This window comes from Halyomorpha halys, unplaced genomic scaffold, assembly GCF_000696795.3.
Source record: "Halyomorpha halys isolate HHAL.00 unplaced genomic scaffold, Hhal_1.1 Scaffold251.1, whole genome shotgun sequence".
Classification (NCBI taxonomy): Eukaryota; Metazoa; Arthropoda; class Insecta; order Hemiptera; family Pentatomidae; genus Halyomorpha; species Halyomorpha halys.
Genome location: NW_027106674.1, coordinates 1,595,644 through 1,610,097, shown reverse-complemented (window position 1 = coordinate 1,610,097; position 14,454 = coordinate 1,595,644). Strand labels below are relative to the sequence as shown.

The window sequence follows — 14,454 nt, the reverse complement described above, 5'->3', positions numbered from 1 at the left end:
ATTAGTTGCTTCGATTTAGATTTACATAGTACTTATATGAGTATTTTAAATGAATTTAGTTGGTTACGAACATTTTTATTCCGATTTATTATTTATTAATAAACAGATTATATTTGGTAAATCCAATATTTAAGAATTTCGCATAAATATTATATTTTAGTAACGAAAAAAGAAAAATGCTTGGTTTGTTATTCTTTCTGACTTAAACGTACTTGTTTGCTTTAAAATTTGTCTTTAGATAGCAGAGCCTAAACTTAGGGGCTTATCTGAGCTTATCAGCCGGCTCCTGTGCCACTCTAAATACCACGTGTATTTTTAATACAAGTCATAATGTACGTGTGGTATCAAGATGGGTTCAATCCACCTTCCATCGTTTTATTTTTGGCTTCTATTTATCGATATTGTTTTTCATTTATTAAAAACATTTAAATTAATTTTTTCTTCAAAATTTGCCTAGTATAGTTCTTAGGTGCGTCCATTCTCTAGTGTAATATGTAAAAAGGTATTGATAATATGTTCCGATTTAGGGCCCGGTGTGTTTTGTTATTGCAATTAGCTAGGAAAAGGATTGGGCAAAAAAAAAAAAAAGTTAAAAGTTAGAACTTCCTTCTTGAAAATCATCTCTGTTATTGTTTTATAAAAAAGGAAGGGGAGAGAGGTAGTGTAAAATTTACATCTGAAAGGACATAAATCGTTTGTTTTAATCTATAATGCTCCGTAACTTCAAAAATATCTCCATATAAGTTTAAAGATGAAAAAATCAAAACAATTCTAGGGATCCTGAAAGTATTTTCGGTGTTAGAAAGCAAAATGACGGTGAAGACGATGTATCTCACAAATGTTCCGTAGATATTTTAATATTTAATCATTATAAAAATCGTATTTTTTATTATTTCGTACTTACAAGGTATCTATTTTTCTTTTTCTAAGCCCCATGGATGCGTGGGGTTGATGTCATGGTGGGAAAAGCGGGTTGAGGGTATCCTGTTTTTCCACATTGGTAATGCATTTGAAGAGAGGGCTGAGGAAATTGAATCTTTTGGAAAGAGGTATTCTGTATTTTGTGTCTGTCCGTGACAGGTGGCGGGGCTCACCAGGTCGAGTGTTCTACCAGAATCTTAACTTAAGCGACGATATGTTGCTATACTAGGATACAGAATTAAAGTGGGTTAATATTGCTTGTTAAAGTCCTAATGTTTTAATTAGTTAAACTTTGGTTTGCTATTAACTGATATCTTATAAGATTATCAAGTTTTGGTTTAAAATATTTTTTTAATTTTAATCTATTTCTTCAAATTTATGCCCAAAAAATTTGAACGACATAGCCCGAAAAAAAAATATGTGGGCCTAAGTGATTCACATCTAAAATTAATTATTCTCATTTGAATGAATAATTAATTATTAAATACGATTTTATTAATTTAAAAAAGTACTGTTTTTGTTTCCATGAAAACAGTTTTTCTTTCCTATTTTTATTAAAATGCCGGATTGTCAATCCGAATTATGTCGGGGCATAAGATACTTGTTGAATTTGTTAATTCAGCAAATTCTTGGTAAAGTTAGTGAGGTAAATTGTGCTGCGAACGATATTTTCCATCGTTTTACCTGGGACCTTCTTTGCATTAAATTATATATGCATGTAGCTGAGCCTCGTTAAACTGACGAGTAATATAATTAAATTCTTGAAGAGCAAGATGAACTTAAGGGACTGATGAATGGAGTTGTGTGTTCTCCTTGGCTGAGCAAAAAAGAACAGGTGAGGGGTGTTTCCTGGATCGTGGAAGGATGTGCTGGCACGAGCCGGAGCAATGGCTTCCCACTTCCTCACTTCCACACCGAACCCATACAGTGCGTTTTTTTCTACAGGTCCAAGTGATACTTCCTACTTAAATAGCCCGCCATTGGGCGTTCATTTAGGTTCCATAAGGCGTTAGTAGTATCCAACCCCCAACAGTATTCAATCGAAACTTAATATTTTTCGGTCTTTTCAAATTTAGGGACAAAAGATTTTACGTTTTACTAGAAATCGGATCTACCAACCTACTGGTTTCCCATTACTTTGACTATCCCTATAATGATAAATCTGTTTTATTTGCACTCTCAACTTGGTTTGTACAACTCTAAAGTCTAATTAATATCCATTTAATCTAAATAACTTTTAATACATAACAATAACTTATATCATCTGAATTAAAATGATTCCGATTAAAACTTTGACTATCCCTATAATGATAAATTTGTTTTATTTGCACTCTCAACTTGGTTTTTATAATTCTAAAGTCTAATATCCATTTAATCTAAATAACTTTTTATACATAACAATAACTTATATCATCTGAATTAAAATGATTCCAATCAAAACTTTTCAACAGAATTCGTTGCTGTTTTGGAAAATTTGAACACATTGCTTTAAAAAAATGGATAAAAAAAATCCCTTTGATATGAAAAAAATTTAAGACTTGGTATTCTTATTAGTGATTGAGGCTACATATACAATAAGTAACCAACCAATATTGTGATTTATAAGATAGATTAATAATTTTACCAAGAATTTCTATTTCACAAAATAAACCCAAGAATTTATTACGAAATGATAAAAAGTATTGATATAGCTTAAATAATACAACAAAAAAAAAGTTTATGGATTGCTTATTGCACTTTAGTGTTAAGTTATAAGTTTGAATAAATAAAAAAGTTCGGACATTATGCAATTATTAAAGTGTATCATGTGCTTACTATCCATGAAGTAATATTTTTTCACCTCCAGCAGTTTTACTCCATAATATGAGAATCAAAGTTTTTAATGTCAGAAACAATATAATCTAAAAAATATTGAACTATAAAATAACTAAGAAATATAAAAAGCAATTAATATATAATTTAAAACAATAATGAATAGATGTTCTATATTTATTTTTTATAAACGTTGGTTTAAAACTTGCTTAAAAATTTGCATTTCCCTATCGACAGCTATATTCTTAAATGTGAACACCATTTCATTCGCTATTAGTAGTAAAAATGTATAATAATTGTTGATAATGTTTTTGTAATTTATAGCTAGTCTATTCTTAAAATTATACCTATCTGAATTTAAATTGATACAATTCTAAAATAAATTGAATTGTTGCATATTCCTTTAATAATAATTGAATTGAACGGTTTTCATAGATTTCTAAATAATTTATTCCTTGCCTTATTCTGACTATATCTTAATAATTAAGTAATCATTAATTAAGGAATTCATATGAACAGCTTTTTATTTTTATTTTCTATTTTAATTTAAATGATTTTTGGTTCAAACATCAGTGAAACACCCTATAAATGAAATTATTTATAAACAAAATATTATAAATCTACATTTTTATTTACTATGTATATAACATATTTTTTTTTCTAGTTGGGATTCTTCACCTACTACACAGTGGCTACAGGTGAAATGAACCCAGCGGGCCCAGTGCCGATTGATAGTGTCTTCATCTATAGGCCAGACAAGAGGGAGGAAATATGGAGGTTTTTCTTCTACATGGTTTTACATGCTGGGTAAGCTTAGAATTATTTTCTTGTTTCATATCTTTTACATTTGGGTGTCAATATTTTTGCTTTTGTTTAATCATACTTTTCTATTTTCAGATGGTTACATCTTCTGTTCAACCTTCTTGTGCAAGTCCTGGTTGGGCTTCCTCTGGAAATGGTGCATGGTTCTTTAAGAATAGGCACGGTTTACATGGCTGGTGTTTTAGCTGGTAAGTTTAGTTTTCATTTTTCTGAGAAAAATAATACAATATATGAGATAAGAATATTCAATCAATTAGTAATTACAATAAAAAAAAAATACATTTCTTTGTTTCTTGAGTTTGTTTGTAGTATCGATATGAGACAAAAAGAATCTTATGTTCTTTTAAAATTAAATAAATACAATGAATCATCAACTGACTTATTATTATCACTAAAAATAATATATACTATAGTTTTAATAACTTATGCAGTTACATATGGGCAAAGTTATATAAGATTAATTATAATCCAAAGTAAAGTTCATTGATACCTTGGCTATGATAATTTTATTAAAATGATATGCATAACAAGAATCATGGATAAAACTGAAATGTGGAGCTGGCGTGTGGGATATGAGGCCCCATTCAGTGCGCGAACCAGCCAACCTTGGCGGTAATTATTTCCGTTATCTTCATGATGCGGAACAGTATGTTTTCCTCTGTTTCAAAAGTTACCTCTCTTTCACTTTTGACCTCTTTTGGCTTGTGCTTCATCATCTGTTTGCAATATTGCAAAATTATTGATGTTAAAATATTTTTTCTTATTTATTATTTAGCTAATTATTTGCAGTTTTGTAAAATTTATTTAATAATTACTGTATTATTAATTAAGGTATTTTAATTCAGGTTCCCTTGGAACATCAGTTTTTGATATGGATGTTTATCTCGTTGGAGCCTCTGGTGGTGTTTATGCTTTATTGGCTGCACACCTTGCAAATGTACTTTTGGTAAGTATTTAGACTAGTTATCCATTAGTCTTAGAATTGTAGCGATAAGTTCTTGTTTTGTATGGGTAGTGATAAAAAGATTTTATTTCTCTTCATTTTAATTTTACTGAAATCCAAAATCCTACGTAAAATCCTTGATGCTCCTTATTATGTTACAAATAAACTCATTCACAAAGACCTTAACATCCTATTCATTGCAGATTTGACCCAAAACAGATATGCGTCTTTTCATTCCAAACTCCTTAACCATCCTAACCCATTAATTCTTAATCTTTCATCCTTAACAATCCGCCTCCGAGGCATCTGAAAAGAAGATGCCATGGGACCTTCTAATTTAAATTAATGTTTGTAGTACCACCAATGGGTGGTTCCTTCCCAAGATTTTCAAGTGTATATGAAACATACAACATATTTACCTATTGTATTATTTTGTACAGTTGTAAATTACATTAAATAAATTAAAAAAAAAAATTTAATGAATAGATACAACTTATAATCAAGTATGAAAATCAATATGTTCAAAATTACCTTTGTGCTGATAAATGTAGCTAGTAGCTATATGTAAACATGTTCTCAAGCTCAACATACTAGAAATTTTCAAACAATAATGTTTATCACTCTAACTATTTTTAACTGGAGCTGAGCTGCTTATATCTCTAAAGATTTTTATTTTCTAGAAATTGGAACTAATGAGAATTAACTGAATTAATTCTAATAATTATCATATTTGATTGCTATAAGGTTTATTTCAATGTGAGTTTGAGCAGTCTAAACTCCTGTTAGAACAAGCCTATTAACTCTCAATTTTTACTCTTACTGAGTACTTTTAAGGTCTAAACTGAATATTGCTGATAAGAAACTTATATTTTCAGAACTACAACAATATGGAGTTTGGCATTGTGAGGCTAGTTGGAATATTTGTTGTTGGTGAGTATTGACAAACTTCTATACCACTTTTGATACACTACATCTAAGCCTGTCAATATCTGTATTTATGTAGATTAAATTTAAAGTAAGTTGGGATTGCTTTGAGAGAACTGGAGGAATTTATTTTGGATTTGCCTTGTTCGTAAGTATCAATATTGAATATGCCAAAGTATCATTAATGTTACTATTTCAAGGCAGGAACTTCAAGAATATAAAAAAAAAAAAAAGTATTGTCCCAAATTTCCTTCACCCACTTTTCTCAAACTAATCCCATCTAACGCTCTGTAGAGATTTTATATGTTAGTAATTTTATTGACACTCTTTGTTTCTTTGATAAAAATCTAGTTGTTATCACTATTTCTAAGTTTATTAACTACGTGCACATAACATATACATAAAAATGAATGAGTTAATGCAGGATACTGTTTTTAGTAGTCCAGAATCATAATTTTCCTTTATTTATATTAATTTTTTTTCACCTTTTTATTAAAAATTTACAATAGGTAAAGATGCTATTTTAAAAATTATTAAATGCAAAATAATTTTTACATGTTAGCAATTTTGATTAAAATTTTATTATTCTAGGAGATAATTTTTCAAACTCATTTTTAGCCTTCTACTGTAAATTGTTTTAAGACATATGCGATGTCATGTATAAATGCATTAGTATGCCAGTGTGTAGGTAGTTATTATTTTTTATTTCTGTTCTAGTTATTATTAATTAATTATATTCAAAATACTGATGCTAAATTTAAGGAGTGAATAAATTCCCTATGGTTGTTCATAATATCGCAAGGGCTAACATCATGGATAGCATCACCTATACAATCACTAAAATTTTTTCCGAGTTTATGAGTACATTATAAACAAAAATTAAAATTAAATATTCGTATTTAAATACAAAATTTTGGTGTATTCTTTTAATATAATATGCATATGACAGACCTTGAACATAATTTTACTCACTCAAAAATTGATATCAATTTAAAATTATATTATAAAATAAGTTGAATACTTTATATATATTCTACTTTGTTGATCTATTAAAATGTTTCTAAAATGTGGCTAAACAATTAAAGTTTTCAGTTGGTTCAGTTTTCATCTATTTATTTAATATATCAACAATTACAGATCATAGCTCCCTATAGATTATTTAATTACTAATTTATGTTCTGTTGTTTTGTAGCAAGTGCAGACGTCGGGTTTGCGATATATGACAGGTACGCCAGTGAAAACGCTGGCCCTCCCGTCAGCTATGTGGCTCACCTGACCGGTGCCTTGGCTGGTCTCACCATAGGCCTCCTCGTCCTGAAGAACTTTGAGCAGAAGCTGCACGAGCAGTTGATATGGTGGGTAGCCCTCGGGGTCTATGCAGCGTGCACTATATTTGCCGTCCTCTTCAATTTATTCACACCCTCCTTTCCCCCATAAACTGTCCATTTCTTATACAATACGTTATATTTGTAATCTCTCTATATCTCTTATTTAATTTTTTTTTTTTTTTTATTGTTGGTACAATACCATTGTATATTTATTATATATTGTTATAATAACAATAATTGTTGTAATGAAAAGAAAAATAATATGTGCCCGTTAAAGAGCATAATGGACTGAAGAAATAAATTATTGTATGTCTTTATTTATTCATTTTTTTTTCACGATTATAAATCTGGCTTATTGTTTGTTGTTGGTTGAGGTTTGATTTCAAGAATAGAAATTATTGACATTTCTACAAGAAATTTACTTTTCTGAGTAACCTTGATACACAATGTGCAATAAGCCAGAATGTTTATTATATTTAAAGCTATATACCAAAGAAAGACTGATAAATTGACATGCATCTCTATCATCATAAATAAAAAACAGGATCATTAAAGACTGTTGGCATTGGCACCTAAATTCAAATTTAATTGTTTTAATTGATTTATTAGTATTATTTTTTTATGTTAATTTATTTATAGTTTTTTTGTTATAGTGATGCATGAAGCTAGTCATACATTTATTGATAAATCATGTAATTTAGTTTTAATAAGTGTAAATCTAACTGCTGTGGATATGTATAAAATTACCTGAGCATTGTATATTTGATTTGTAAATTTAGATGTAAATCTCATTAGTTGAAAGTTTATTTATTTTTTTCCAGCTTTTAGTCTGTTATAAATATTGAACATTGAAGTTGTTAAAAATAATTATCTATTTATATTAAGTTATATAGTTTAAAGTATTATGAGTCAGAATTAATTATTGTTTTATTAATTTATTATCAAACCATTTTCTATACCAAAATGTGGTTATTTTTTTAATTTGTATTTCCTATTTGTATATTGTTATTTAATTGTTTATTAGTCTTATAAGTTTTATAATACATATTTAAAATTGAGATGAGAGCTTTTAGGGTTATTCCAGTAATAATTGATGGAATTATATTTATAAGAGTACAGTGTTAACCAAAGAAACTTCCAGTGTGGCCCCCGGCCGAAAAAACTTTGCTTTTTCTTTGTCTGCATCTCTGCACTTAGCACATTTCTTAATTCTTTTTTGTTATAAATGCACTTGATGACTAAATACAATCATGATCAAATAGCATAATCAAATATAATATCAATAACAAATAAGATATCTTATAAGATACACTGCCTTAATACTAAGTCTAGGCAAATAGTTAAACTTATAATTGGTTCTGTGAACCGAATTCACTGGTTATAATGCATAGTAAATCTCACTTAATATGGATGAATGTGAATTATACATGTATCTTTGTTATATTAATAATATTGTGTATATATTTACATGTAAATATAATACAAAGTAATCCAAATTGTTACACGCTTATCATGTTTCCAGTCAGAAAGAAATATTAATAAACTCTAAGGTTCACGTTATTGTAACATAATAATAACACTCATAACAACAAATACCTCGTAGTATTTTATGTGGCAAAGTATTATCTGTGGCAATTTTGTATTATTTTTCTAGTTCACTAAATATAACTTGTATATTTATAACAGCCTTCTTCTTTTTTTTCATCATAGCTTACTTCCTTTGTTCTGACATGTTCCTCTTTCTTAAAAAATAACAATACGAAAACCTCCAGTTTAGGAAAACCACCTTCCTCCTGAAGTATCTTGCAAAGCTTGTATGGAAAACTGGTCTCTCCCTTTTTTTGAAGGAGATTAAACCATCTGATTTTTTCACTTTTGATGGGATCCAATAAACTACTAAAACATCACTCTGGGAGTACAAACCAGATGTGTTCCAAAATAGAAAAAAAAACCATAGAACACTTCTTATTTTATCCTAAGAACTAAACATAGCTAGTATTAATCCCAACAAGTTGATTTGTGGAATAAGAAAATATTTGAAAAATTTAGGAATGCAATTGATGAAAGGAATTTTGAAGGTAAGGGAAGAAACCTGTACTCTCCCAACAGGTATTTCAACATTTTTATCCAAATATAATACACCTCAACCAGCAGACTTGGGAAAATCAATTTGATACTCATAAGGTGTGAATCACATGACAATAACGAAACAAATATGTCAGTTTTAAAAGAACTGTGTCCATGTGTATGAAAAATCAAATTTTCAGAAGAACAGAATTGGCATTGGATTCCATTAGACATCAAACCCAAAGTGACCAAGAGAGTCTGATTTGTGCTAGTAAGTATATTTTAATGTTCTTTTGATACCTTTAAAAGTTGAAGTTGATCAGTTGCTTTTCCTAAAAGCTATGAAAGATTTTTATGCAACGAATCTGGATTATATACTTGGGTTTTGCCAAAAAATTTATACGTTATGGAAAAAAAACAATTTCATTTTCGGTTTCATCATTCGAAAAAACATGAAAATCACCCAAAATTATTTGGTTGTAATAATAATAATATTCTTTATTTATTCTGGGATTGACCCCTTTAGAATAATAGTCGAAATAGTAGAATACAGTCGTCAAAATTAGGCTTTAGAGCCTTAAGAGTGAAATACAAAATTATAAAACGTCATAAAATATAATAAAATAGAGAAGTTAAAAAGATAAAAATGAACAACAATAATTAAAAGAATATATTTATAATTATATAATAGAATATATATTAAAATAAGAATAGAACAAATAAAGTAAAACCATATGTCATATCATAAAACATAAGATGACAAACACTCCTGATAAGAAGTAATAGAAAAAATAAATGATAAAAATCAAATATAATTAAACTAAAAATAATAAATGGAAAGGTAAAATTTCTGCTAATATACATATTTACAAGAATAAACAAAAATCTGAGACATTAAGTACAGAAAATATATAAACCTTGTTGGAAACTTTCAATTGTTATTCTTCTGGAATTGGGTGGACAGAAGGTGGTCGAAGATACGGGATTGGAAGGTTGGAAGGGTATTATAACTACGAATGAAAGAGGGAATAGAATTCCATAGGGATGAGGAAAGATCTACCAAAGGTTGCGGTTCGATGAGCAGTTACATATAAGCCTGAAGGCCGTGAGCGGGAATGCACTAAGGATTTAAATTGAAGGATATCAGAGATGTACGATGGACGGTGGGATTGGATAACTTGGTAGAGGAAGGAAGCAAGAAAATATTTACGATGGAAGGAGGGGTAGGTAAACCCACTTAAATTCTTCCTAAAATAGAGTGACAGAGGCATCCCTGAGGATTCCAAAGATGAATCGTACAAAGCAATTATTTAGCCGTTTTAATTTTGCTTCGAGATTCCCAGAGACACCCCCGTAAACCACACAGCAATAATCAAAGTGGGGGAATATTGAGGAAGTAACCAGGAGCCTACGGGTTTCAAAAGGGAGTAGGTGAAGAAAATAATTTAAACGTTTTAGGGTGGAGAAGGTACGACAGGAAATATCGGAGATGTGGTTTTTCCAGGAGTGAGTTTGGTCTATAGTGACACCAAGGTTTTTAACGTATGGATGGAATTGTATTGGATTGTTGTTTAGGAATAAGGTTGAAATATGAGGAATAGTTTTCTGGAGGGGATTGGATTCTATTACAATTGCCTTAGTCTTCTCTGCATTTAACTTAAGCTTGTTTTCTTGTACCCAGTGATTAATTTGATTCAAGTCTTCTTGAAGCTTCCTCGTGGCAGCCAATAGGTCAGAAGGTGGGAAGGAAAAATAAATTTGGAAATCATCAGTGTACAAATGGTATTGAGAATGTTAGATAAGGATGGGGGGTTGAGTCATTGATGGAGGTTTATCTGGAACCACTACGTGCTGGGAGCAATCGGAAAGGAAGGATTGAAACCAGTGCACAGCACTGTTGGATAGAGGAAGATTTCATAGTTTGTTAAGAAGGATGTTATGGTCAACCGTGTCAAATGCTTTGGAGAAGTCAAGGAGGATTGGGATAGTTAGGTTGTAGACCTGTTTAATTCTACTGAATGTTAGGCCAGATCTGAAAAGTACTGAATCAAATTAAGTAACCGTTAATGATTTATTTGGAAGAAGTAATTAGAAGACATTTTAGATGAGATACATTTTAAATATTTACCCAATTAAATTTGTTATATTAAGGTAAATTTGGGGGCAGCTTTAACATCCTTCTGATTCTATAAGAAGTTGAAGATGATCAGTTGACTACCTTAAGACTAATTAATTTGATTTTTGGGCTACAAAATACAAAATACAACAAAAACTGACATATGGATTTACTAAAAACTAGTACATAGTGGAAGAAAATAAACCAAAATTTTAAATCAAATTTTTAGTTGTAGACCTTTTTAATTATATTGAATATTAGACCAGATCTGAAAAGAATTGAATCAAAAATGATGATTTGATGAAATCAAATTTAATATCAGAAATCTCAATTTTGAAAAAGTGTCCTTTTAAAAATCAGCTTCTCTTATGTACACAATACAAGAGAAGCTTTTATTCTCACACATTAATAATGTTGTTTTTTCAATTTACCATGAAAATAATTTTTTTCTTGCTCTTCAGAAATCTGACCACATATTCAAAACATAGTACAAATGTTAGCATTTGATTATTATTAAAATATTTATAATTCAATACTTTTTGTTATGAAGAACAAAATTATTACAGCTTTAAAAAAAAAAATTATTGTTTCTTATTACAATATTTGAATGAAGTGACTCTTATTAGATGATAAATGGAAGCATTTTTCCCCACACAGGTACACATCATATACATATTACATTGTCTGTAGTTTTATGTACCAGTTTTTTGGGGGTTGATAGAAATTTGAAACTTTCACGATTTTGGGTAAACTAGAGAATAGTATGTGCATAAAATAAGCCAATACTTAATTAATTGAAGATATCTTTAGTCTATTAATTAGAAGATATCTATTAAAGATATCTGTGATGTCTTTAGTGAAAAACTGGGGAAGAGCTGTATTAATTTTTATCTATCTTGAGCTTCAAAAATTACTCTTAATTTCTTTATTTGGAAAGAAAAAAAAATTCTCCAACATAAGAGTTGTTATAATTAGATTTCCTCTACTGAAAAAAGATATTTATTTCATGCTTTTTGGACCTGTATGAATAAAGAAGTTCCAGATAATTTTTGAAGCTCAAGCTTAAAAAAAAAAAAAAAAAATGCACCTCTTCCCTAGTTTTTCACTAAAGACATCGTAATTGGTTAACAATTTTTTTATTTTATGAAAAAAAAAGCACTCTACCATAAAGGGCCCAGAAGACTTTATTTGTTTTTTGTAAAGCAACTTAAACTACCACCAATCAAAATTAACTATAAGAATATATATTTAGTGAATAGTTGATCAAAAGGTAGACAGAGAATAGAAATAGATTAGACCAAGTGGTCCTATCCTTAGATAGGATAGCGATATTTTATCCTTTAATGCAGTTATTAGACAAACTACCCATGTTATTAATAATCTGACTTAATTAATAACTGTAATTAATTCGATAAATTGTCAATTGTGATTTAATTATTAATAGTAGATTATCAATTCAGTTAGTGAAATATGTTAACTTACTAGGTATACTAATGATTCTAGTGTGTAATGAAAACTTATTTTACAAGCTTTCGACTACATTTTTCTTATATCGAAATTTTGTCTTGAGAAACGTTTGTTATATTGGAACTTTTGGACTAAAAATGTTAATTATTACTCTAAATAAAGCCAGTTAAAATTACTTCAAAGTAATTTATAACGATCTTCTTGGCAAGAATCGTAGATTCCATATTTGCTAAAATAAAGTCACAAAATGATTAGTTCCTGATTAAACAAAAGAAAAAAATATTGTATAAAAAAAAAACTATATCCCTGGTTCTTTTATAGATACAGATCTCAATAAGGACTCAAATTTAAAAAAACTTCCTCTACTTTGAAAAATATATCCTTAGTGTTTTTGTGTGGTTGATTGTTTCCTAGATATTGAACATGGAATGAAAAATGTTAGGTTTTTTAAAAATAAAATAAACTTCCTGTTGTCTGCCAATGCCGCGAATTTAGATTTTTAACGTCAATCCAAACATAAACAACATACCAAAATATTAGAACTGCCCCACCGTATGCGTGGTTGGTGGTGGGTAATGAAAAGATCTTAAATATTTTAAGGTAAGGAGCGAAAATTTCCCCTGAAAAAAATAAAACATGCCAATATTTAAAAAGCAAGGAAAAGGACTTCCCCCCCCCCTCCCCCCCCGTTTAAATACTGAGTAAAACGTATGAATAAAAGGAATCTACAGCACCATTTGAAGTTATAATATACAATCGACTTTAATTTCAGAAAGGATCTTTTTACGACAAATAATTAAAAGAAAGGAGATGCCGCAATAACTGACTATGCATCATATGTCGGACCTATTCTATTATTTCCTGTTTCTAAGTGTGCCCGACCCATACATGTAAATTTAGGTACATTTGAAAGGCTAAGAAGTGCTTTACAAATTTTGTTCCACACATCTAAGGCTTACTTCACAGCGGTGGTCGAGTACATTTCCACTAACTTTACAAGCAATACGATTAAGTTAATGGAAATTTGCTTAGCACCACTGTGAAGTAAGGCATTGATATTTTCGAATATAAATAAATAATAGTGGTGTACAATATTAAGTACATTAGATATGAATTTTAACAACAAAATTTTACACATTTAAGCATATTTAGGTGAAAGTATTATTATTACAGAAATAAAATGATGTGAACCGCAATTAATATGAAATGAAAAATGGCTGAGTTATGATTGATGATTAAAAGACTCGAAATGGATGGGCTAGGGGTGTGGTCTTTGACAAAATACTTCTCTAGTTAGGCCATAACAGCTGTCAAAAAATCAGTTTGTTTCCACATAACTTTGAAACAAAACCTCCATTGCCTGGGTAAAGTAAAAATAAGTCCCTCTATTGAAAAGTTTCATTAAGGAAGTGAGAAAGCTTCCTCTTTTGCCTCGGTTTGAATTAACTTCTCCGCGTAATCAGAGTTATTCACTCAATTCATTCCTTTTTTTTTTTATTAATTCAGAACCTTCTATTATTATTATCATTTGTTTTAATCTTCTTTTATTGGAAATTAATACAAGAAATTAAATATATCGTCCTCGTCGGAGGAATGTATAGATCTTAGTATAGATCTTTTGCGAAAAGAAGTAGAAATATTTTTTAAGATCTACACCAGTATGCTCTTGGAGGCACTTGCCTGAGCACTCCCCTGATTGTACCGCACTAGTATGGGTATTGGGTATTATCGATTACCAAGTACACTGTTTCAATGGGAACCAACATTTTTAAACTAATTTTGTACCTTACATGACCGCGGCCCAGACCATCTTCCTACAATATACTTAGCTGTTTATCTTGGCAGGATATTTAAGTATCTCATGACCGGCCCTAACACATTTTGATGATGGATTATTGATTTGCCCTTTTGTAGTAGTGTCAGATGTAAATATCTTGTAGAATCATCATTTCTAACCGAAAGTGCATTATTTCATATTAATTTTGTATTTTTTACTATTTATAACAAAAGCATTGTTTAAATTAAATATTAAAAACTAGATAAATAAACAGATG

General features: G+C 29.5%; 1 protein-coding gene and 1 long non-coding RNA gene across 3 annotated transcripts in view; one reads left to right on the top strand and one right to left on the bottom strand.

Moving 5' to 3' along the window:
• Window positions 1-8,433, top strand: part of LOC106680246 (protein rhomboid) — a 296,075-nt gene extending 287,642 nt beyond the window's left edge. For both annotated transcript variants that reach the window (XM_014419802.3, XM_014419803.3), the window contains 5 exons: window positions 3,398-3,540; window positions 3,631-3,743; window positions 4,401-4,501; window positions 5,374-5,428; window positions 6,615-8,433. In XM_014419802.3, the coding sequence (XP_014275288.1) occupies window positions 3,398-3,540; window positions 3,631-3,743; window positions 4,401-4,501; window positions 5,374-5,428; window positions 6,615-6,859 (657 nt within the window). In that variant the 3' untranslated portion in view covers window positions 6,860-8,433. The remainder of the gene's footprint in view (window positions 1-3,397; window positions 3,541-3,630; window positions 3,744-4,400; window positions 4,502-5,373; window positions 5,429-6,614) is intronic.
• Window positions 4,046-14,366, bottom strand: LOC136795209 (uncharacterized). The gene is made up of 2 exons (XR_010842782.1): window positions 14,186-14,366; window positions 4,046-4,271 (listed from the first exon to the last, which is right to left on the bottom strand). It is a non-coding gene; the product is annotated as an uncharacterized lncRNA (long non-coding RNA).
• Window positions 14,367-14,454: the final 88 nt, after the last annotated feature.